This window comes from Zalophus californianus, chromosome 4, assembly GCF_009762305.2.
Source record: "Zalophus californianus isolate mZalCal1 chromosome 4, mZalCal1.pri.v2, whole genome shotgun sequence".
Classification (NCBI taxonomy): Eukaryota; Metazoa; Chordata; class Mammalia; order Carnivora; family Otariidae; genus Zalophus; species Zalophus californianus.
This window is the reverse complement of record NC_045598.1, coordinates 8,960,046-8,985,022: the sequence shown is the minus strand read 5'-3', so window position 1 is coordinate 8,985,022 and position 24,977 is coordinate 8,960,046. Positions and strand designations below refer to the sequence as shown.

Here is a 24,977-nt window from a genome sequence, read left to right as displayed (position 1 = left end):
AGGGAAAAAAAAAGAATATGGACTATACGATTATGTTCACAGAAAATGCTAGAAAACGCAAAATCTTCCGCAGTGACGGAAAGCAGAATGATGGCCTGGGGATGCAAGCGGGGTGAGCAACGGTGGGAGGGAGGGTAAGGAACATGATGAAACTTTCTGGGGAAATCATTCTCCTTGATTGGCCGGGACGGTTTCACAGCCACACGCTATGTCAAAACGCATGGAATGGCACAACTGGAACACGTGTGTTGAGCTGCATGTCAATCCTATCGCAATAAAGCTGTTAAAAAGAAAATAATCTAGAGACCAGGGTAAGCGGGCATGGGTAGAGATGAACCCACACTGGCCATGACTTGATCATTCTTTAAAACTGGGTGAAGTCCATCACCATCCCTGACTCCTGAATATGTTTGAAATTTTCAATGATGGGGTGCCTGGGTGGCTCAGTGGGTTAAGTGTCTGCCTTCAGATCAGGTCATGATCTTGGGGTCCTGGGATCGAGCCCCGGGTCAGGCTCCATGCTCAGCAGGGAGTCTGCTTCTCCCTCTCCCTCTGCCCCTCCCCCCCAACTCATGCCCTCTCTCTCAAATAAATGAATAAAATCTTTTAAAAAAACGAAATTTTCAATGATAAGAAGGGTTTTGTTTCCCCAAAATAAAAAAATAAAATGTTAGAGGTTTTGTAAAAGAAAGCATGTGATAATGCATTTACATATGCTTGGGAACACTTTATGTGCTCTAAATGGGTGAAACTAGAATGACTGCATTAGTAGATTAGATAAATTAGACTTGCTCATGAGGACTTTTCTCAATCACTTAAGAGACCTCAAATGATAAAGAACCTCACAGTCTCTTCCTGAAACCTCCAGAGAGAGTGGGCATTGGGGAGGATTTGGGGCATTTGTGTAGATGGCAAGAGTGAGCTCAGAGTGAGAGAGAGGACTTGGGACAGTGACAGCTATTGTCACAATTATAGCTATAAATATCATCGATTGTGTGCTAGGCAGTATTAATATCATTGATTGGGGGGGGGGGTCCTGGGTGGCTCAGTCAGTTAAGCATCCGACTCTTGGTCATGATCTCGGGGTTGTGAGATCCAGCCCTGCGTGGGGAATCTGTGCTCAGTGGGGAGTCTGCTTCAAACTCCCTCCCTCTCCTTCTCCCTCCCTCAACCCCACGTGCACACTCTCTCTCTCAAAATAAAATCTTTTTTTAAAAAATATCACTGAGTGCAAGCAAGGCAGCAGTAATACCATCGAGTGCCATTCTGCCCAGATTAACGTAGTTTAACCTATTTAATTGCTGCAACGGCTCTCTCAGAGAGTACTATTATTATGCCCATTGCAGATGAGGAAACTGAGGCACAGAGACGTTAAGAAACTTGCTTGTGTTTATAAGCTGCAAACTGGTAGAGCCAAGATTCGAACCCAGGCTCTTGGGTTCCAGAGTCTGTGCTCTTGGCCCCCGTTCCCCACCCCACGGCTTTGCAGGGCTTTCATCCTTAGAGCCGAAGGAATTCTCAGACCCAGAGCCCCCTCTTGTTTCTCTCTCTGTCATGGTGGCTATGACAGATTATATTTTTTCCAAAAACGGCCAGAGCAGTATTTCTGGCCCCGTCTGCTCTTCCAGACCTCTGCCACTTACCCGTCGAGAGGTTTGCTTTCTTCTCCTTCTGTTGACTCTATTGGGATCTGCCAATAGAGTGACTGCCTCAAGAGGTAGAAACTGGCGGAAGTTACGCCATGTGACATCCAAGGAAAGGTCAACAGAAGGGATAGGACTTGTCCCCAACCCTGCCGCATTCTTGGAATCCAGCCACCAGGCCTTGAGGAAGCTCCCAAGTTAGCCACACAGAGGCCAACACAGAGGGCAACTGAGGCCCTAGCCAGCAGTTGGCACCAACCCGACCCATGAATGAAAAGGCTTTCAGACGATTCCCGCCTCCAGGCTTCATGAATTCCAGCTGAAATCCCAGACATCGTGGAGCAGAGACCAGCCATCCCCTCGGTGTCCTGTCTGAATTCTGACCCATGGAATTCATGAATACAATGAGTGCTTTGTTTTTTGCCACCACGTTTTGAGAAAACTTGCTATGTGGCCTTAGTAACTGGAATGGTGTTCTTTCCTCTTTTGGCCTCCCTTGACTTTAGCCAGGGTGTGAAAGAAACCTTGGACAAGGAGACATAATCGCACACACCCCACCCCTCTGTGAGGGGGCTGGGGCTGCAACCAGCCATGGCAGTTTGGGGCCTGGGCAGCTTCCCCTGCCCTGTGTGGCTCTCATGGTCAACGGCGGGGGGGGGGGGGGGGGGGGCGCAGCTGGTGGTGCTGTGAGGCTGTGCTGAGCTGGTCATATACACGGCAGTCACCCAGTAAGTGCCTGTCCCGAGCATGCTCTAAGGACAGTGGAGTGACTGACCAGAGCCCAGAACCTCCAAGTTTAAACTCTGGCCCTGCTGCTCTTGAGGGCTTGTGGCCTTTGTAAGGCCTCAGTGTTCTCCTCTGTACAATGGGGACAATCATAATCCACACACCAGAAGGTAGCTACCAAAAATAACGAGACAAGCTTGGAACAGGTAGACAATAACAAATGTTCCCTTGCAAGTGTGAGCAAATGCAAGCTCTCTGAGAAGGGGTCACCCCCATCAACACCCCACAATCAAGAGTGGGACTCAGTAAAGGCCAACTGCTCAGAGACACCAGCGAGGTGAGCTAGGCTCCCGAAGGCTGAGCAGTCCCAGAATGAACTCGGGGTCCCCCATCCCCAGATTCTCGGTTAAGAGCCCCTGCTCCCAGGAAGGAGCCCCTGGAGGGGACAACAAGGCCCTTACCTCCAGAACAGCTCACACAGGCCTTGCAACGGCCGTCCCTGTCCAGGTAGTAGTCGGGGTCACACTGCTTCCCACAGTCCGATGAGCCCTGTGCGCACGGCTGCTGCGAGGTCAGCCCTGGGGAAGGAAGCAGAGAAGCTCCAGGCCGGGCCGCCCTGGCAGAGGCCCCCACCTCCGCACCCGTTCGCCACCTCCAGCTCCATGGCCAGCTCCCAAACTCCACACGTGTCAGGTCAATCTTTCAGAGGGAGTCCTGAAGCCCAGAAAGGGAAGGAATGTATCTGGCTATTTCTAAACTGCAATCTTTTTTTTTTTTTAGATTTTATTTATTCCTTTTTCAGAGAGAGAGACAGCGAGAGAGGGAACACAAGCAGGGGGAGTGGCAGGCAGAGAGAGAAGCAGGCTCCCCACTGAGCAAGGAGCCCAATGAGGGACTCGATCCCAGGACCCTGGGATCATGACCTGAGCTGAAGGCAGATGCTTAACTGACTGAGCCACCCAGGCGCCCATGACTACATTAAAATTTAGAAACATCTCTCTAGGGGCACCTGAGTGGCTCAGTCAGCTGAGTGTCGGACTCCTGATTTCAGCTCAGGTCATGATCTCAGCGTCCTGGGATCAAGCCCCACATCAGGCTCTGAGCTCCACGGGGAGTCTGCTTGAGGATTCTCTCACCCTCCCCTTGCTCACACATGTGCACACATGCACATGCACACGCGCTCTCTCTAATAAATAAATAAATCTTTTTTAAAAATAAAATAAAAAAACCCCATCTCTTTAGCAAAGACCATAAAGAAAATGAGAAGGCAAGCCACCGGGTGGGAGGAGGTCTTCTGCACACCACTGTGGGATGAAGGGCTCAAACCCAGAATTGTAAGCAGTCCTATCAAGAAGTCAACTAAAAAGACAAACAAACCCCAGAGAAATGAAAACATACATTCACACAAAGACCTGCTTTTCATTACAGCCAAAAAGAGGAAACAACCCAAATATCCAAAGACTACTGGATAAACGTGAGCCACCATGGAAGGCTAGTCAGTAAAAAGCAGGAGCGAACTGAGGGCCCCATCCGTCGCCGTGGGAACCAGGAGGGCATCAGATCAATACCTGCTCCCTGGCAAGCACCTCCGTGTCGCACTTAGGAGGCACTCAAGCTGTCAAACGAATGACTTCTTCCATGATCTACTCTAGCCCTCGACGCCTTCAGCCTCCAGAGACCCGGAGACCCTCTTCTCCCCGGACTGGGAAAGACTCCAGCCGAGGGTGCCCCCACCACCGTCCCCCCGGCCTGGACCACAGGGCTCGCCCGCCAACAACACGCTGTTGTCCTGGGAACCACCCCACAGCTTCTCCGGAGAACTCACCTGGATTGGGACTGGGCTTCCGCACTGAGGAGGGAGAGCTGGGGGCCCTGGTCATTTTGGAATCATTTTCCGGGGTGAGGGAAGCACCCCCTCCAGGAAGTGTGGTCCTGGCCTTGGAGCTTGCTGAGGAAGTCCCCAGGGGCCTGGCCTGGGGGGGCCTGCTGCTGAGAGAGAAGCCAGAAATGGCACTGCCAATTCTCCTGAGGGGGCAAAGGGAGGTCTGTTCTCAAGGGCAACCATTTCCGCAGAGAAGGGGGCCCCCAGACCCTCTGCCTACAGCCTCTGGCAGCCCCGCTGTCAGCTCCTGGGAGCAAGGACTGTGTTTTCTAGGCTCTTCTCTCACGTGCTCAGGGAAGACTGAGCACACGGTGGGGCCTCAAGTGGCCTGTGGGCTTGACAGAGAGGCACCCCAGAATCCTGACACCCTGGGCTGAACCCCACCCACATCACAGCCAGCTGGGCTCCGGGCATCCTGTGGGCCAGGACAGCCAAGTTCAGCTGGATGGGGAAGGGGAGTCACCTGGCGGGCGCCTGGCAGGCTTCGGGGCTGGTCCTGCAGTCAGGGCTGGTCACTGGAGAGAGTGGCTCACAGATGGTGTCCCTCTCTGCTGTACCTGCGGGGTGGGGGGGACACAGCAATGCAGGAGGGACAGACGCCACAGAGGAGTCAGGAGGTTCACTGAGACACACTGAGGAGACGTCATGGAGGAGCCTGAAGACTCTAGACATAGATCTTTTACCACCACAACCCAGAGTTCGGAATGAGGTGCTTGGAAACGGAGCAGCCATCTGATGTTTGTGCCTGCCCTGTGTCTGGTCCCTGTTGCGGTAAAGCACCCCGATTTCCCCTGGGGAACACTCTCCAATCTCAGTATCTGTGTTCAGGGGCTGAGACTGACTCACATCCCTCCCTTCCAGGAGCAAACACAGAGCAGGATGGACCCATCAATCCATTTCGTTCCTCTGACCCTGATGAACTGGTTCAGGGATGGGCACATGACCCAAGGCATGCCCGTGAGGTACAACACCAAGGTTTTGGTTTTGGTTCTTGAAACTGTAGGATGGAGGAGCCGTCTTTCCACTGGGATTGGGTGGGAAGCAAGCCGGGAGCTGCTGGGAGGTGTCTTACAGATACCTACACATAGGCGAGAAGAGATGAGAAATAGGAAAAGACAGAGCTCCTGGATCCAGCCGTGCCAGACACTACCCAGAGCGAGCCCCAGACTTTGCAGTTACACGAACCAAAAAATTTTGAGATTTTGTTGCCAGCAACTCAAAGATTCCTGAAGAATACTGGGTGCAAGCAGAGTAAAGAGGAAAACACACAGCACTTTCTATCCAGCGGATCTGAGTTCGCCTGATACTTCTATCATGTCCTCACCGTACCCATCACGCTGTGTGATATATAGTAAATGTCTAATAAATAGCATGTCCTTTTCCCCATCTGGACTCCTGTCCATTGCTTAGAAAGTGTCCCACATGTGGGATGTGGAGGCGGCATGAGCAATGCGCATGTGTCTTGTGTTTCTGAGTGCAGTGGGGTGATGAGGCCTGGCTCAGATATTCCCTGCTCTGTAGTCTGGAGCAATTTACCCATCTCTGGACCTCAATTTCCTCAGCTGTAAAAGATGGCTAATTCAGTCTGCTTGATGGAGTTCTGAGCCCTTCAGGAGAGAACACCTGCTGCTTAGCTATGGGCTGACTCCTAAGCAGAAACGACTTTCCATTTTATGGCTGGAGAGTTGCCCTGTGGGAGCATCCACAGGCGAGTCCAGGAGTTAGCCAGCGGCACTGTCCCATAGACACATGATGGGAATCACACATGTCATCTGAAATTGCCTAGTAACCACATTTTAAAAAGTAAAAAGAAACACGTGAAGTTAATTTATTTAACCCAATAGATCTAAAATATGTCGGTAGATATCCAATACAAAAAAGAGTTAACGAGCTGTTTTACATTTTTGTCTACTACGTGTTTGAAATCCAGGGAATATTCTACACTGGCAGCGTATCTCAACGCAAGGGGCCACATTTTAAAGGCTCTCTGGCTGCATGCGGCCAGCGGGACCGCTAGGGGCAGCACGGGTCCAGGGGCAGCAGAGAGAGGCCTCTGGCGCCATCATGTGGCAGTCGCAGGAACACCACAGAAAGGGCCTCACTGGCTGGAACAACAGACCTCCACTACTTTTCCCGGAGATGCAAGGGTTTCTGAGCTGGAAAGTCCCCCAAGGCCTTCTAGTGACAACTTCACATTTTACCGATGGGAGACTGAAGCCCAGGATGGGGTGGGAACACGCCCCACAGGTGCAAAGCTAACAGTACCCCAGGTGTCTGATGCCCAGCCCAGAGCATTTTCCACTCCACCCCCTGGCCCTGCTTGTGGCCCTAGATGACCAGGAGCCCCAGAGGCCTGGTCTTGGCCCTCACAAAGCTACACCCCAGGGAGGGAGGCCAGCACTGATCAAACCAAGAGAGATACAAATGTTCGTATCCATGTTTGCGAAAAACACTGTGTGATAAGAGATCACAATGCAGACGTGACCTGTGACAAGTCGCAGGCGGCCTCTTGAGGAAGTGACGTCTGGACAGAGAGCTCAAGGCTGAGGAGCTGACTGAGTGAACACGAGGGAAGCGTGTCGCAGGCAGAGGGAACCGCATGCACAAAGGCCTGGTAAGAGGGAGAAGCACCACGCACCCATAGAATCGAAAGATAGCAGACCAAGCGAGGCCAGGAAAGGAGGCACCGAGCCCGAGGCTGGAGGAAGGACAACACTGCGCAGGACAGCGTACAGGATCACATCCTGGAGACTGCCTTGGGAAGACGGAGTGGGCGCCCTTTCCCCTAGCCCTCCCACTAAAGACAGCTAAACGCCATGCGCATGTGTCTGAACAGAGAAGATTCTGAACAGTGGAGAGAAGGCCTCGGAACCCAAGGAATGACACCGTGGTGAGTCCCTTGGGTTTTCTCTGTTCTTCTATCCCAGACGTGGAGCCAAATAAGCCAGCAGCCCAGGAAGGCCAAACGGCCCAGACTTTAACAAAGAAGTGCCTCCAAAAACCTGTTCTCTTCTGCCAGAGAATCATGTCATTATCATTAGAGTAATGAGAAGATACTAAAGTGTTTTTTCAGCACGTGCGTGTGTGTGTGTGTGTGACAGAGAGAAAGAGAGAGAATCAGATTTGGTTTTGCAAGGGTGGCCCCGCCCGTCTGCCATGGGCAAGGAATGACAGCAGGAACTGGGGGTGGGGAATGGAAGAGAGAATCAGGGGAGCAGATGCTATGGGACTGGGAGATGTGCTGGCTGTGGGGCGTGAGGGAAGGAAAGGAAGAAAGGACAGTGGGAGAGAGGGTGGTAAGGATGGGGCTTTGGAAAAGGACCAGGTTAGAAGTGGGAGCGTCATGGGCTAGGTGCTGGCACTTTTCTCCCCAGTGGGCGTGGCTCCCTCTGATTCCATCTTGCCTCTTCCCCAGCCTGTGTGGCTGTGGCACCGCTATGGGGCCATGGTCCGAAGCCCACCCACTCCCCATGCCTCCCTTCTGAGAGGTGCCCTCAATACCACCCACACAGCATCCGTGCCCCTTACCTCCTTTCTGGCCATGAGCCTCCTTGTACTGTCAGAAAATTAGAAGCCCAGAGAGGGTAAGGAATTTGCCTGAGCTCACACAGCAAGTGGGAAAAGAAACCCAAGTGTCTCAGCAACTCTAACTCCCAATGCCTCAATGGTGAGTTGGGGGAAGTGGCCCTAATCCTCTGGGGAACTCCCGGGACAGAGACCTGAGGTTTGCTTCTTGTTTACCAGGCATCAGAGAACTTCTGCCCCGAGCCTCAAACCAATCCAAGACCTCATCCAGGCAGGCCTGTGCCTCCAGCCGTCAGGGTCTCCTGAGCCGGGGACACAAAGTACAGGGAAGGGGGCTCTGCAGTGGCTGGTGCACCTACAGGATCTCAAAAGGAGACAGCAGTCTATCCAACAGGAAGGAGGAAGTGGGAGGTCGGAGGTCATTTGGAGATCTGGGGCAGTGGCAGGGGAGAGGTGCAGTTGGGCCCAGATCTTGGTGTTGGGCTGAGGGTGGGGATACTTACCCCGGAACCTGACGACCATCCCTGGTGGGCAGACGGAGTGGGGGATACAGCGGGCACAGGTATTGATGACTGGTGTGGCACAGAACATGCCAGGCCGGCACTCGCAGACACGGGAGGAATTCCCTGAGCACGGCATCTTCTCCACAAGATCATCTAAGGGACACAAAGAAGGGTCACGGGGCACAGGGGTAGGATGGGGAAGGGAGCTGGAGAGCCCTCAGAGCCAGTTTGGCACATGACAGAAGATGCCGCCTTGGCCTCCCATCGGGCAGGGAGCTGGCATGCTCAGCCCTTCTTTCCAGAGTGTTCCTGCAATGGGGGCAAGAAGCCAGGCGGGGCCAATGAGGCAGCCTCCACTTCCCTGCCCAGATCCCCGGACGTCAGTACAATCATATTAAAAAGAAATTAATGCCCCCGTTTTAAAATGGGCCAAAAAAAAAAAAAAAAAAGAGATGAGGAACACTTAAATGCATATTGCTACATGAAAGAAGCCAGTCTGAAAAGCCTTCATGCCATGTCATTCCAACTCCGTGACATTCTGGAAAAGACCAAACTACAGAGACACTAAAAAGATCAGAGGCTGCCAAGGGTTTGGGAGGAGGATCCTAAACCTAATATTCATGTCAGTATTGCTCGTAATAGCCAAAAAGTAGAAACAACCCAAATGTCCATCAACCGATGAACGGATAAGCAAAATGTGGTCTATCCATACAATGCAATATTATTCAGCCACAAAAAGAAACAACCCGTATTACAACATGGATGAAACTTGAAAACACTGCAAAGTGAAAGAAGCCAGTCACTAAAAGCCACGTACTAATGGCTCTGAAAGGTCCAGAGTAGGCAAATCCACACAGATAGACTGTAGAGTAGACTGTAAGGGAGCAGAATGGGAGGAGAACGGGGGGGTAGGGATTTCTTTTGGGGCAGGTGGGAGTTTTCTGAAGTCAGATAGTGGTGGTGGCTGCACATTGTGAATACAATAAGGCCACTGTATTGCACACTTTAAAATGGTGAATCTTAGGGGCGCCTGGGTGGCTCAGTCGTTAAGCATCTGCCTTCGACTCAGGTCATGGTCCCAGGGTCCTGGGATCGAGCCCCACATCAGGCTCCATGCTCAGCGGAAAGCCTGCTTCTCCCTCTCCCACTCCCCCTGCTTGTGTTCCCTCTCTCACTGTCTCTGTGTCAAATAAATAAATTTAAAAAAATAAAATAAAATAAAATGGTGAATTTTAGGGGCATCTGGCTGGCTGAGTCCGTAGAGCTCACCACTCTCGATCTCAGGGTTGTGAGTTCAAACCCCATGTTGGGCGTGGAGCTTACTTGCAAGAATAAATAAGTAATTTAAATTAATTTTTAAAAATAAATAAAATGGTGTATTTATCTCAAGAGAAAAAAAAAATCACCGGTATAAGTAATTGGCAAATGCAAACATTCGTGAAAAGCTACACAAGGCATTCTTGGTCAGCCAGAAATGGTGAAGGCTTCCTGAAACATGGAAGGCGGTTAGGATTGCATGGAAGAAGAAGACCAAAGCCTTCAGCCCAAAATATACTTCAGCCCAAAATATACCCAAGAGGGTTCTTCTGGGAGAGGCTCAGGGGCAGGGGAGGGGGGTTACTCCAGTCTCCCCGTGGGTACAGGGCAGGGGCAGGCCCCAGGGAAGCCGATATGGATTGCAGCAGGAGCACCCAGCTGGGTCAGTCTCCCCACGCTTCTCATCCACTTATGCCACGAATCCAGAAGCCAAGCATCTCCCCTAGGAGACTCTTGGGTGAGGTGAGCGAGACAGTGCCCCAGGGCTGATCCTATGTGGGAGGAAGGGACCCTGCAGACCCAGAAGATCAGCCACTAAAGAACACACTCCCCCACCCCAGTGATCAGATACAATGTGCAGAGGGGTCACCAAACATGAGAGAAAACCAGCACCAAGAAAAAAGAGCTCCAAACTCAAAAAGAACTCTCGAAAGAGCAGACTAAAAAAAAAGCAAAAAAACCCCAAAAACCACAGAACAAGCCGTTAGAATCAGTACAATGAATAGTCTCAGAAACTTGCAGCTATAAAACGGAATCCCCTGGAGCTCAAGGAAGGAGAGAAAGGAAGTCGAAGCCATAAAAAAAGAATCCCTTGGAGCACAATGCCGTATTCACCCGTTCATTTCACGTTGGCACACAGAAAGACTACATTTCCCAGCCTCCCTTGCAGTTGGGTTTGGATCATGTGACAGGATTCTGGCCAATGAGATGTGGACCAAAATGATAGGCATTTCTCCCAGGACTGGCCCCTAAAACCATCTCCTGAGGCTCGCTCATCTCTCTCTTCCTAGCTGTAGTGGCCCAGGAGTAGCCCTTAACTCTCGCCTGCACCGCAGGCGCAGTACTGAGGAGAGAATAAAGTCCTGAGAATTCTAGAAAATCTAAGGGAGAGGCAGACTGAGGGCAAACAATAGACATCCCTGGAAAATTCAAGGAAAAGGCCCTTAGAGTTAGCAGCCCAAACACAGTATCTCAGGCCTGGGCAAAGGTGGGAAAGGCTGCTGGACTTGCTAACTTTCAGGAAGGCAGGCCCAGCGGAAATGAGCAGAGGCCCCGGGAGTGGGGTCCACCTCTTTTCCGGCAGCAGGAGCTCTGGTAATGCCTCTGATGGAAGGGAAGGCAGATCCCCGCCCCAGCAAGGACGACGCCCATCTCTGGCTGCACTCTGCCTCCCACCCAGGCCCTCCGGCTCCTAAAATCAGTTTCAAAAGTAATACTCGGGATTCCTCAAAAAATTAAACCGGATGACCACATGATCCAACAATTCCACTGCTAAGTATATACCCCAAAAGAACTGAAAGCAGGGACCTGAACAGATTATTTGTCGACGTATGTATACAGAAGCACTATTCACAACAGCTAAAAGGTAGAAGCACCACAGTGTTCATCAACAGGAATGGATAAACAAAATGTGGTTGATCCATCCAACGGTGTATTAGCCTGACGCCCTGCTATAATGTCTTGAAGACATGATGCTCAGGGAAATAAGGCAGTCACAAAAGACAAATATTTTAGGATTCTACTTATATGAACTTCCTAGAGTAGTCAAATTCACAGAGATAGAATGGTCATTGCCAAAGGCTGGGGGCACCGTGCTAGGGAGCTAGTGTTCAATGGCGACAGAGTTATAGCTGGGGCAAATGAACAAGTTCTGGAGCTGGAAAATGGTGAGAGTGTTGCCAAAGATGTGAATGCACTTGATGCCGCTGAACAGTACACTTAAAATGGCTACAGTGATTGGGCGGCGCCTGGGTGGCTCAGTCGGTTAAACGTCTGCCTTCGGTTTAGGTCATGATCCCGGGGTCCTGGGATGGAGTCCATGTTGGACTCCCTGCTCCACGGGAAGCCTGCTTCTCCCTCTCCCTCTCTCTCTGTTTTATAAATAAATAAAATCTTTTTTTTAAAGATTTTATTTATTTATTTGAGAGAGAGAGAAAGCAGGAGAGGGGGGAAGGTCAGAGGGAGAAGCAGACTCCCGGCTGAGCAGGGAGCCCGATGCGGGACTCGATCCTGGGACTCCAGGATCATGACCTGAGCCGAAGGCAGTCGCTTAACCAACTGAGCCACCCAGGCGCCCAAATAAAATCTTTTTTAAAAATGGTTACAATGATCAATTTTATGTTATGTACATTTTACTACAGTATTTTTGAAAAGGAATGCTGAGCCCCCAGCTGAAGCACTGAGCAGAAAAGACAAACCAGAGCCCAGCGAGGTGGGGCGGGTGTAAAGGAGAAGTCACACTGTATCAGGGCAGAAAGAAGGCAGTAACAGAGCTGCTGCCCCTGCTAAGCTTAAGCAAAAATAGGGAAGTGCAAACACACTATAGCAGTAAAGAAGGAAGGGAGGGAGAAGGGAAGACAGAAAAAGAAAGAGAAAGATCTAAAAGAGATAGAAATACATTCTGGAAAGATAAAGAAGCCACTCTAAAACAGAAGCAATCCCAAGAGCGCTTCACACTATAAAAGAAGTTAATAAGAATATAAATCCAGTGGGACACCTGGGTGGCTCAGTCGGTTAAGCACCTGCCTTCAGCTCAGGTCATGATCCAGGGTCCTGGGAATGAGTCCCACATCAGGCTCCTTGCTCAACGGGGAGCCTGCTTCCCCCTCTGCCTGCCACTCCCCCGCTTGTGCTCCTCTCTGACAAATAAATAAATAAATTCTTAAAAAAAAAAAAAGGTACAGGCACAGGTCAGTGAAATCTAACCAATCAAGCGATAAATCAAAATGAAAAATTCAGGAACAGAGAAGCCGTGTTCAATGTGCTCATAGTGCACAAGGAGTAAGTTTAAATAGCAAAGTAAAGCTAACAGGCCAAGGGACTGAAGGTTACAGAAAAGAATATAAACACCATAGGTAATAACAAAGTAAAAAAAAAAATGTAAGTAAGTAATAAAAGTCAGGAAGAGGACAAGGAGGCAGCAAGCTGATTACTTCATTTTTTCATTTCATTTCCTTACTTCATTACTTCATTTCATTACAGGAAGCCAATATGCTCTATCCCATCCAAAAACTGAAACGAGCAGAACATGATTTTACCACAAGAGATAGTTATTCCTTTAATGATTTCCAACTGCTTCTCGATTTTCATAGCCTCTTCTTCATTTTAGAGGGTTTTATTTTTAGAAACTGCTCTCTTGTGATTGTTTTATTTTCACTTTAGTTTCTTTCTCCTCTGATACACTTGAATAAAATTAAATGAATCACTTGAATGTCATAAACAGTATGATCCCATCCTCTTAAAAATCCCTTTTCTCGGGGCGCCTGGGTGGCTCAGTCGGTTGAGCAGCGGCCTTCAGTACGGGTCTCAGGTCCTGGGATCGAGGCCCACCTTGGGCTCCCTGCTCAGGGGGAGTCTGCTTCTCCCTCTCCCTCTGCCCCTCCCTCTCGTGTGTGTGTGTGAGCGCTTGTGCGCTCTCTCTCTCTCTCTCAAATAAATAAAATCTTAAAAAAAAAATCCCTCTTCTCTATGTGTGTAGAGTCTGTCTGGCTGCGAACCTTCCCATTCTTCCCTCTATACAGAGATACAGAGAAGTGTCGGTCAGACATCCAACGAGGGGGAAGGGGGCAGAGCTGGCTTCCTTCCTCACACTTCTGTATTGCTTGAATGTTTTATAATGAATGCCTATAACTTTCATTTAATACAATGCAGTCACTAATTTTAAAAACTTAAAGATATACCAAAGAAATGCTAACATAGACAAAGAAGAACGGCAATCTTAACATCAAACAAAGACGGAATTAAGGCAAATACACTGTAAGGAGCAAAGAGGTATAATTCATGCTGATGAAAGGTCCAACACACCAAGAAAACATAGTATTCATGAACCTTGTACCTAATAACATAGCTTTGGCACATAGAGAGCAAAAATAAACAGAACACAATGAAAATGTGATGAAAAACAAGCACAGGGGAGATAGATTTTACACATCTATCTCAGACGGCAACCTTTGGGAAGGTGACAAAAATAAGTAAGAATGCAAAAGTAAAGAATGCATATTATTCCGGGGGACTCAGCTGGCTCAGTCGATAGAGCACGTGATTCTTGATCTTGGGGTCATGAGTTCGAGCCCCATGTTGGGTGTGGAGATTCCTTAATTAAATAAACTTAAAAAGTTATTTTGAAAGAATGTATATTATTTAAATAACACAATTAACAAGCTTGATCTGATAGGTATATAGAGAATTTTGTACCTAACAAACAGAACACACATTTTTCTTCCCCAAACACACTAAACATGGTTTAAAAATATGAACATTAGGGTGCAAGAAATCTTTTTTTTATTTTTTTTAATTTTTTTTTTAAAGAATTTATTTATTTATTAGAGAGAGAGAGAGACTGAGAGATAGCACGAGAGGGAAGAGGGTCAGAGGGAGAAGCAGACTCCCCGCTGAGCAGGGAGCCCGATGCGGGACTCGATCCCGGGACTCCAGGACCATGACCTGAGCCGAAGGCAGTCGCTTAACCAACTGAGCCACCCAGGTGCCCAGGGTGCAAGAAATCTTGACAAATTTCCCAACCCCACCCCACAAAACACCCACACAAAACAAAACAAACACCAGAGAGCACCCAAACCACATTCAAGAACTATAATAAGAAATTAACAGTGAAGGTGCTCCGGGAAGCCTCCTCCTGGAAGCACTCGTGGTCTCAGGTAAAGAACACAGCTCTTGGTGTCAGACAGAGAGCTCAAACTCCAGATCTGCCACTTAACCAGACTTTTGTAACTTTGGAAAGGCCCTTGACCTGCCTAAGTCTGGGTTTCCTCACTGCAGAGCAGGGATAAGAAAAGACTTTCCTCCCCCACCCCCGCCTTGGCTGGCTCAGTCTGTAGAGCATGCGACTCTTCATCTCAGGGCCATGGGTTTGAGCCCCAAGTTGGGCAGAGAGATTACTTTAAAAAAAGAAAAAAAAAAATCTCCTAGGAGTTTTGTGAAGATTAAACTCCGTAAACGTGAGTTCCTCCCTTGAAGAAACATGTTAAGGAAGTCTCTCTAAAAACGGATGCAAAACATCATGGCTGATATCAATTCACAAATCCAGAGGGGTAAACTGAGGCACCAGGGGGCCAACTCAGAGTCCAGGCACCAAATCCTGATGCTCTCCACCTTTTCTGCCTACCCCTCCTCCCCCAAAGGGCCTCCCCTCCCCCGAAGCTGCCCCTGGAGGGGAGAACAAGGCCCTTACCTCCAGAACAGCTCACACAGGCCTTGCAGCGGCCGTCCCTGTCCAGGTAGTAGTCGGGGTCACACTGCTTCCTGCAGTCATATGACCTCTGCGCGCACGGCTGCTGCGAGGTCAGCCCTGGGGAAGGAAGCAGAGAAGCTCCAGGCCCAGCCGCCCTGGCGAAGACCTCACCTCCCCAGACTGACTCTTGGTGTCAGACACACAGCTCAAACTCCAGATCTGCCACTTACCAGACTTTTGTAACTTTGGAAAGGCCCTTGACCTGCCTAAGTCTGGGTTTCCTCACTGCAGAGCAGGGATAAGAAAAGATTTTCCTCCCCACCCCCACCCCACCCCCTCACCCCCCACGCCCGCCTTGGCTGGCTCAGTCTGTAGAGCATGCGACTCTTCATGTCAGGGTCACGGGTTTGAGCCCCAAGTTGGGCAGAGAGATTACTTTAAAAAAAGAAACGTGTCATGGAGGCATCGCCGGGGACAGAGCAGACCTTGCCTACCTAAGGTCAGCGGGCAGGCGGGAGAAGCAGCACAGATTGGGTGGAAGACCTGGGCCTGGGGGTTCCAACTGCGTGGCTTGGGCAAGTTCCATGACTCATGGGCACCGTGACGTTAACACGATCCCCCTGTTCGGGTTGTTGAGCCAGGTAAAGGGATTGTAAAAATAAACAGGTGTGCTTCGCACAAGCGCTGGAGGAGCACCGGCCGCTGTCATTCGGGCAGGAGTCCTGTTTCCCTGCAGGAACTGGGGAGCCCTTAAGGCCCTAGACCCTGAGGAGCCTCAGCCAGCAGTCCCTGACTCCCACTATACAAGGATGGGAGATGCATGGCGTTGGTACCAAACTGTGGGGCAAAGGCGTAGAGCGCCTTCCCCGGCCCGCCCAGCTCTCGCGCCGGTGACGGTCCTAGCCGGGGCGCCTACCACGCACTGCTTGAGTCCCGGATGGCCCTGTGAGCCAGATAAGCCAATCAGAATACCTCGGCCTTCAGCCTTCAGGATAAGCACGTGACCCAGATAGGCCAATCAGAATACCTCGTCCTTCGGGATGGGCACGTGACCCAGATAGGCCAATCGGAATACCTCGTCCTTCCGTATGGACACGTGACCCAAATAAGCCAATCAAAGCACTTCCTCACCACTACGATCGGTTCAGAGACACATGACCCATGCCGGCCAATGAGCCCCATCTCTGAGAGTTTCACAAAATCTACCAGTTAAGGCCACCTGTCTTTGTTATTGGATTCCTGGTGTAAAGGGTCGTTTAAATCCAGGGCTGACAGATTGTGGCAGGGGCAGCGTGGCCACGGCAAGCCTGAGAAGGAGGTGATTCAGACACAAGTAGGGTCCAGGACAGAGAGAAAAGGACCCTGAGGACGTCCAAACTGAATTTATGGGGTCACCGTCTTCTCCGTTATCGAGCCAGTTATTTCTCTACCCTGACTTTGGACATAAATAAGTTAGGCTAAACCACGGGTCCTCAACATTCCTTGTGCCGCCTAGTCATTCTGGGGAAACATGGGACACCACTTGGAATCATGTTTCTAAGTGCATAAAATAAAATACATCCTAGGTTTCCAAGGAACCTAGCTATGTGAGAGCACGGTTATCAAAGCATTAAAATAATAGATAGCAATATATGTGATTCTTTGTAAACTCATTAAATAAAATCTAATGAATATCATAGTTTCAAAGTACCGATGAGCATAAATAGTATTTCGTGATATGCTGAGAATATCTGATTTCTGTTGGAAAAGCTGCAGACACCTACAATATCATTACTATGCTTTGTTGTCTTAATTCATAATGGAAGGAATTCATACAGGGCATTTTAGTTAGAGGCTGATGAAAAGGAGTGAACTCTTTCAGGTTTAGGAACCCCTGAAATCTACCCACGGAGAAGCTCCTGCTCTAGAAAAACATGTAAGAACCTCCCAGAAATACTAGCTTGATGGCTGGCATCGTCTAGCTCAGAAAATTTTGGTAGCTCCCCAGTGGTCTTTCAGAGAGGTAAATGTGACCGCATTACCCCTCGCCTAAAATTTTCAAAGGCATCTCATGGCTCCCACGATAGAGCCCTAGGTCCTTACCATGGTTAAGGAGGTTCTGCCTACCTACAGCCTCCTTACTGTCTAATCTCAAGCCACACCGGAATCTCCATGTCCCCCAAAGGGGCCATGCTCCCTTCTGGCCCCAGGCCCTTTGCACAAGCTGGCCCTTTGCCAGGAATGCACCTCTCCCCTTTCCCCTAGTAAACTCTTGCTCAGCCTTCGCATCATTGTCAAGGTGTCATTTTGTCAGCAACTTGGTCAGGACCCCTGTTATAAACTGTCAGAGATCATGTACCTCGCCCTCCTATACCTAACTCCGCTGTAATCTATTTAATCTAGCTGTGTAATCACGCTTATTTGTGGGATAAATTGTCTTAGTATCTGAATTCCTCCCATGACTGTCAGCTCCTCAAGGTTGAATCTTTTCCTTTCTGCTCACCAATGATTCCCCTCACACACAGGGCCTGACACATATATCTGATCAATATGTGCTCTGACCACCTAATCAATATGGACCCAGGCCTCCCTCTGGCTCCGACTCCCGCTCTGGGGTTACTGTACATGGCTCGTATCATGGGCTCTACGCTGCAGCCACCACTGGGTACCTTGGTCTTTACTCTGGCACCCCTCCTATGTCCTGGAATGTTGTAATGGGTTGAATTTTGTCCCCCAAAAGAGACACGCTGAAACCCTAACCCCCGGTATCTCAGAATGTGATCTTATTTGAAGACAGGGTCCTTACAGAGATAATGAAATTAAAATGCAGTCATTGCGGTGGGCCCTAATCCAAGATGACTGACATCCTTATAAAAAGGGGGACACGTGGATACAAGACACACGTGTACCCAGGAACACAGCCAGGTAAAGACTGGAGTCATGCTGTCACCAGCCAAGGAACTACCAGAAGCTGGGAGACAGGTGAGAACCTTCCCCAGAGCCTTCTGAGGGAGCACGGCCGTGCCAGCACATTGATCCTGGACTTCCAGCCTCCAGAACCATAAGACAACCCATTTCTGTGGTGTCCGCCGCTCAGTTTGTGGTGCTTCATTGATGGCAGCTCTAGGGAACGAATACAAATGTTCTTCGCCCAGGCTGAGGTGCCTCTCCATCTCCATTTTTACCCACTGGGAACCCTCTGTATCCAACCAGGTCAGGCTGAAATCCCGTCCACTGGTGGAATTTTCCTCATCTTCTGACCCCATCCAATTCCCCTCTCTGGATCCCTTTAAAATCACCTCTCAGCGCCAGGGGCTGTTTGGGGTGAACTCTAGAAAGCCCCTGCTGTAGGAAATCTATTCAAGGACTCAAGTGACTCATTTGGTGGTGGGATTATATTTTCACTTAACTCACATTTATTGACCACCACCTTTGTGCCAGGCTCTGACTTAGAGATTGGAGAAGGTGAGGTCCCTGCTCCCGAGGAACTGATCCTCGGGCCTGGGGGAAGAGAGGCAAGCAAGTACAAGAAAGAAATTAGCAAGTCGGTTTCCAGTGTGCCTACAAACTTTGAAGAAAATAAAGCAGGAGCCAAGAGAGAAGGCAGAGGGAGAGGGGGGAGAGCTCCAGGGAGGGGGATCGGGGAGGCCTCCCCGAGTCCCCGAGGACCGTAGGTGGCAGCGGCACAGAGGGCTGTGGGAAGAGCACTCCAGGCACAGGGAACCGCCCATGCAAAGGCCCTGAGGACAGAACAAGTGTGGCCCGTGCCAAGAACAGAAAGGCCACGGGGGCTGGAAGCGGACGGAGCCAGAGTTATGAGCGTTGATTCGTTCCTGTTTTCTTCTTTGCCCATTTTCCACACAGATCTTCTGCACGGAATCACTTTCCAAATCAGAAACAAAAATGGTTGAGAAAGGCTCGGGGGCTGCAGGGGTGGTGCTAGAATGGGTCCCTCTGCCCTGCTCTGTCTCCAGCCCCACCCCCTCGGTCTCAGGGCGCTCCGCTGACTCCAGATGTTCTCGAAGTTTGTGTGAACATTCCCGCGCCGCCTCTCACCTCTGGCGCAGCATCGGGCAACCCGGCCCCAGCTGCTTTGGCCCAAGAAACTCCCACACTGAGAACTGCTCCGCACTTAGTCGGGCCACCAGCCCCTCCGGCCTGCTCTCCCCCGCCCCCCCTGCACACCCTGGGCTTGGGCTTCTGCCGAATGGAACCCTCCCGATTCTCCAGTGGCCCATCCTGCTCCCCCCCAGGGCTATGCACGTTCTGTGCCTCTGCCCAGAGCATGCCCCCTCCTCACCCTGGCCTGGCCAACCCCTGCTCATCCCCAGGACTCCTTTAGATGCCATCTCGTCAAGGAAGACCCCTGCATGCTCCAGTCAGGCGAGGTGCCCTAGGAGTGTGTCCCCATGGCTCCCAGCAGCACCACCCCAAAGTCGAACAGCCTGGGGCAGCAGACACGTTTTGGAAGGGCTTCCCAGCCCACAGGCTGGCCTTCTTGGAGAATTGCTCCCTCCGTCACCCCTCCCCCCAGCAGTGGTCCGGGGCCGGGGGGAACCAGAGCAGAGGTGGACATCTGGGCTTCTCTGCACCATCGGATGCTTTCTTCTCAGGCTCTGGAATTGGAACTGAAAAATGTTGGCCATGTGTCCCTCTTGGTGACCGAGGGAGAACAGACTGGGAAAGGAACTGTTGGGCCCCCCCCAAGCTTGGCCAAGGGCCCGAGGGCCAAGGAGGCCTCCTGCTCACAGCCCGTGGAGAATCCCTCAGCTCCCGGGACAAGATGAGGTACACTCAGCAGGCCCCAAGCAAGCCATGCTCTCTGCCTAACATGGGGCCTGGCTTCACAGGGTCCCCCCCCTCACCGAGGCAGGCCTCACACATCTGCAGGCTCCCCTCCTCCCACTCTGGGGAGTGAGTCTGGGCACTAAGGGGAGGGTGATCCAGGAAGTAAGGGGCAGAATAGGAAGGGGTCTGTAGCCCCCACATGGGCTCTTCACTGACATGCTCTGCCTTGGGGATCAGCACCAGGTAAGGGGGAAGGGCTCAGGTTTCTGAGTTAGCCAGACTCAGACTTTCTGAGTGAGCCAGTGGGGGCTCCAGTGTGGCCCTTGCTGGCTACTTACTAACACGTGACCGTGGGAAAATCTCTGAACCTTGCCAACTCCAAGTTTCCTCTCTGGGTTCCCTATCAGGGTTCAGTGAGCTAATGCAGGTGAAGGGTTAGCACTGTGGCTGACATAGAGCATGCTCCATCAACGATAATTGTTATCCTTGTTATGAAACAGTGAGGGAGCTCCCCATCACTGAGGGTGTGTAAGCAGAGGGCTGGGGAGCAGCTGTCAAGGATGTTACCAAGGGCATTACAGGCTGGGTGAGAGGAGAGATTCGGCGACATCTAAACGTCTCAATCTCAAAGGTCTCCCAGTTTCCTTCCTCTAGGAACCCACCCCCGGCCAACACTGCCACACAGCTGAGCTGAGCGCTGATTGCAGAGGGCGGGCAAAATGTCAGAAATTTCCCCCAGAGACCGAGGAAGGGGTTTTTGTGGGTTTTTCTTTTTTCCTCTTGCTTGCCGGAAGCACGGGGTCAATAAAACTCCAGCAAAATGCCCCGCCCACCACACCAGCAAGAGGCGCTCAGCCACCCCCAGTAACTGGGCCATGGAGCAAGAACGTGGGGGGACGGCAGCCCTTCTCTTCCCAAGTCACAGCATCTAAGTGGAAGGCGCTGGGGACGCACACATCACTCCGTGTCCACCCACTTCACTCTGTGGGGACCCAGCCAGGCAGGGGTGAAGGAGCTGGAGGGCGGGGGAAGGAAGTGTCTGTCTTTCTTCCTGCAGCTGGGATTATGGGTCCTGTGGAAAGTCACAGAGCCCTGAGGGCCCCACCGCTCCAGGGCCCTGACTGCGGTTGTCCTGGGGAGAAGCGGTGTGCGAGCCGCCCCCCAGCTCTGGGCTGGTGAGGGAAGGCTTCCTGGAGGAAGGGGTACCAGGACTGCCGGAGGTGGCGGCGGTGGGGGAGGGCATCCCAGGGCAGACAGGCATGTCAAAGGCCCAGAGACTTGAAAGCACGGAAGAAAGGCCAAGGGGAAAAGGCTGGGAAAGGTGACGAGTGACTTCATGATAAGATGGAGCAATAAACAGTTGCTGGACGGATGGGCAGAAGAGCAGAGGATAGGGGCGTGGGAGGAGTGGGTGGATGGATGGGGCCAGGTGGGAGGGGGATGGTGCTGTGGCCTAACTGCGTCCCTCTCAAATCCATATGCTGAAGCCCTAACCCCCAGTGTGGCTTTATTTGGAGATAGGGTCTTTAGGAGGTAATTAAGGATAAATGAGGTCATGAGGGTGGAGCCCTGATCTGATAGGACTGGTGGCCCTTAGAAGAGAAAAAGAAAAATACATCTCTTTTCTCGCGCGCGCGCGCGCTCTCTCTCTCTCTCTCTCTCTCTCTCCTTCTCCCCCACCCCTCTCTCTCCTTCAGCCATGACGAGGGGCTGTCTGCAAGCCAAGAAGAGGAGACTTCTCACCAGAAACCAAACGCCGCTGGAAACTTGATCTTGGACTTTCTAGCCTCCAGAATGGTTTGGAAACAAATGTCAGTGGTGGATGTGTTCCCAACCCCCGCACCGCACCCCCGCTCCCCATCTGTGCTGTTTTGTTACGGCAGCCCGCCCCCAGCAGCCTGAGATAGATGGGGGGATGGGTGGGGGATGGGTGGCAGAAGGAATGGGGAGGGGGTGAAGGAGATGGGGGGTTGGGCAGGTAAGAGAGCGGGCAGGCATATGGGGAGTGGGTGGGGGGCTGGGCAGTCAGACACTGGAGTCCCAGGCACTGAAGGAAGCACAGACACCCACCTGATTGGTACTTCAAAACCCACACTAAACCAGAAAATAAAGGCGAGAAAATCCAATAAAGTTCTACTTTTTTCCCTATCATGACAACTTTGAATCATTTTTGGAAATAGAAAATATCAAATTCTTCCCCAAAATGTTGTTCTGGGTCCTTGGGGGCCTGAGCTTGGGCTCGGTCTGCCTCACGGTAGAGCAGAAAGGCTGCAGCTCTAGGGACAGCCCGGGGCTCCCGCCCAGCTCCGGCCACTTACCCTTGGTGACTTTGCGCATCATGTCCTGGCACCGCCCTCCAGAGAGCAATGCTGGCGGCTGAGAGGATGGGTAGGTGGGCCCCCTACCTATCCTGAAGGTCACCCCCCACTTCCAGTGGCCTCCAAGCACGAGGTAGTCCTCACACCCTCCGCAGCCAGAATTAGCATCTTTCCCGCTCGAGTCCCTGCGCCAGAAGTCAGAGACCACAGTCCAGCTCTGTCTCACGCCCCACCCAGCGAAGGGCCCTGGATGTGCCTTGAGAATTTTGATAACAACCATGATTATGATGCTGCCTCACCACCCCATTCTTCGGGCGTGAGCAGCACCGGCCAAGTGAGGATGGGCAGGCTGATAATCTACTCAGAGCCAATCATGGTGCTGGGGCTGGGTGAGCCTTCCAGGAATGGGCTCCGAGCAGGGAGCCTGGTTCCAGAGAGATCTATAGTTCAGGTGGCCCAGAGATAAATGCATGTTCTGGGCTGGAAAAGATGAGGACTGCAAAGGGCTTCCAGACTCAGAAATGAGGGGCAGTCAGGGGGTGTTGAGGGCCCAGGCTGTGGGATCACAGGACCCTGGACTCCAGACCCGGCCAGCTCCACCATTTCCCAGCCCTGTGACCTTGGGCCAGTTACCTAACCTTACAGCACCCCCGACAGCCTCATCTACAAAATAGGATTAATAAAGGATGCTGATGAGCTCACGCAATGCATCGGAAGGTCTCAGACCAGTGTATGTATGGTAAGTGTTCATAAGGGGCCAACCCTTATGGGGTAACTAAAACCAAAACCTTCAGAAATCTATAGCCAACATGACGATGACAGTGTGGGCTTCCATCTTGCCCACTCACCAGTCACCCCGGAGTTTTATAACTTGAGGACAAAAATACCCCCTTGTCCCTCCCCAGCACCCCCACTCACCCACGGGGCAGCGGTAACAGCACCTCCCAGCAATCTCGTTGTAGGAGTGGTTGGGGCCTTCCTCGCAGGTGTCCCTCGGAACTCCATCCTGAAGGGCGGGATAAATTGGTGAGACCAGGCTGATCCCACACACGCATCCCTCCTACCCCTTGGGCCCCAGGAGGCCTGGTCTCCACTCACTGTCAGCATCAGGCTTGAGACAGAGCCTCAAGTTTTAGAAGAGAATCAGGATAGAAACACCTGATTTCACACCTGCCTCAAACCCGCTCCACCTGGCAGGGGAGGGGGCTGATGGCGACTCCAGCCTTCCATAACTCAGCCCAAAACCTGCGCCCTGCCCTGACTCTCTCCCCTCACACTCACATCCAACCCATCAGCAAACTTTCTTGACCTCTTTGGACCAATGTCCTTCCCCCTCACCTCCTCCACCTGCGCCCACTCCCCATCCTCTCTCCCCTGAGTTAATTAATTCAGTTGCCTCCTACCTGGCCTCTGGCATGGACCCAGCAATACAAATTTCTAGTAAATTTGTTTGTTGCGGTCTAACATGCTCTACAGAAAAGCGCACACATCTCAAGTGCATACCCACTGAATTTTTCCAGTGGGAACATGTCTCCCGGCCAGCACCCAGATCAAGAAACAGGGCATTGCCAGCACCCAGCAACCCCCCCCCCCTTGAGCCCCTTCCCACGCACTACATATAAAAGGCACCCGCTAACCCGACTTCTCCACCATAGAATTGTCTTGTCAGCTTTTGAGCTTTACATAGGTAGAACCATCTCTGTTCTCTTGCAACTGTCTTCTTTAATTCAACATTATATTGCGAGAATCACCCACATTGTTGCAAATGGCAACCATTCATTCAAGTTCATTGCTGTGTAGTGCTGCATCACATGAATATGCACAATTGATTTATCTATTCTACTCTTGATGGACCTTAGGGCTGTTTCCATTTCTGATCGTTATGAATAATGCCACTAGGAACAGCCCTATACATATATTTCGGTGCATAAATATACACATTTCTACTGGACTCCACCCAGGGGTGGAACTGCTGGGTCATAAAGTATGCGCATGCTCAGCTTTGATAGAATCTCCATTGTTTTCTAAATTGTACTGACCCTTCACTGCAGTGTATAAGTGTTCCAATTGCTCCCCATCCTTGTCAGCATTTGGTAGTGTCAGTTTTAAAAATTTTAGCCATGGTGCTGTGTGTGCAGTGGTATTTCATTGTATCCTTTATTTTGCATTTCTCTGGGGAGTAATGATGTTGGGTATCTTTTCACATGTTTATTAGCCATTTGGATATTGTATAAGATGCTCATTCAGGTCTTTTGTCTATTTTTTTTAAAAATTGGATTGTCTGACGGGCGCCTGGGTGGCTCAGATGGTTAAGCGTCTGCCTTCAGCTCAGGTCATGATCCCAGGGTCCTGGGATCGAGTCCCACATCGGGCTCCCTGCTCCTTGGGAGCCTGCTTCTCCTTCTGCTTCTCTCTCTCTCTCTCTCCCTCTCTCTCCCTCTCTCTCCCTCTGTCTCTCATGAATAAATAAATAAAATCTTTAAAAAAAATTGGATTGTCTGACTTTTCTTATTGATGTGTGGGAACTCTTTATATATTCTGGATACAAACCCTTTGGTGAATAAATGCACTGCAAATATCTTCTCCCCTTCTATGGCTTGCCTTTTCACTTTCTTAAGGGAGGCTTTTCTTTTTAAAGATTTTATTTATTTTATTTTAGAGAGTGAGAGAAAAGAGCATGCAAGTGGGGGGAGAGGCAGAGGGAGAGGGAGAAGGAGAGACTCCCAAGCAGACTCCACACAGCATGAAACCTGATGCGGGGCTTGATCCCAAGACCCTGAGATCATGACCTGAACCAAAACCAAGAGTCAGATGCTCAACCAACTAAGCCACCGCAGGCGCCCTCTTAAAGGAACTTTTTTTTAAATTTATTTTTCAAAGATTATTTAT

At 50.9% G+C, this 24,977-nt stretch overlaps 1 protein-coding gene across 3 annotated transcripts in view; it reads right to left on the bottom strand.

The window, feature by feature from the left end:
• Window positions 1–24,977, bottom strand: part of TNFRSF8 (TNF receptor superfamily member 8) — a 61,383-nt gene that overhangs the window by 24,967 nt on the left and 11,439 nt on the right. For 2 of the 3 annotated variants that reach the window (XM_027618555.2, XM_027618576.2), the window contains exons 2-7: window positions 23,007–23,094; window positions 15,004–15,120; window positions 8,280–8,432; window positions 4,715–4,808; window positions 4,195–4,358; window positions 2,831–2,947 (exon numbers count right to left, since the gene is read on the bottom strand). In XM_027618555.2, the coding sequence (XP_027474356.1) occupies window positions 2,831–2,947; window positions 4,195–4,358; window positions 4,715–4,808; window positions 8,280–8,432; window positions 15,004–15,120; window positions 23,007–23,094 (733 nt within the window). The remainder of the gene's footprint in view (window positions 1–2,830; window positions 2,948–4,194; window positions 4,359–4,714; window positions 4,809–8,279; window positions 8,433–15,003; window positions 15,121–23,006; window positions 23,095–24,977) is intronic. The other variant, XM_027618566.2, reaches the window with a different exon arrangement.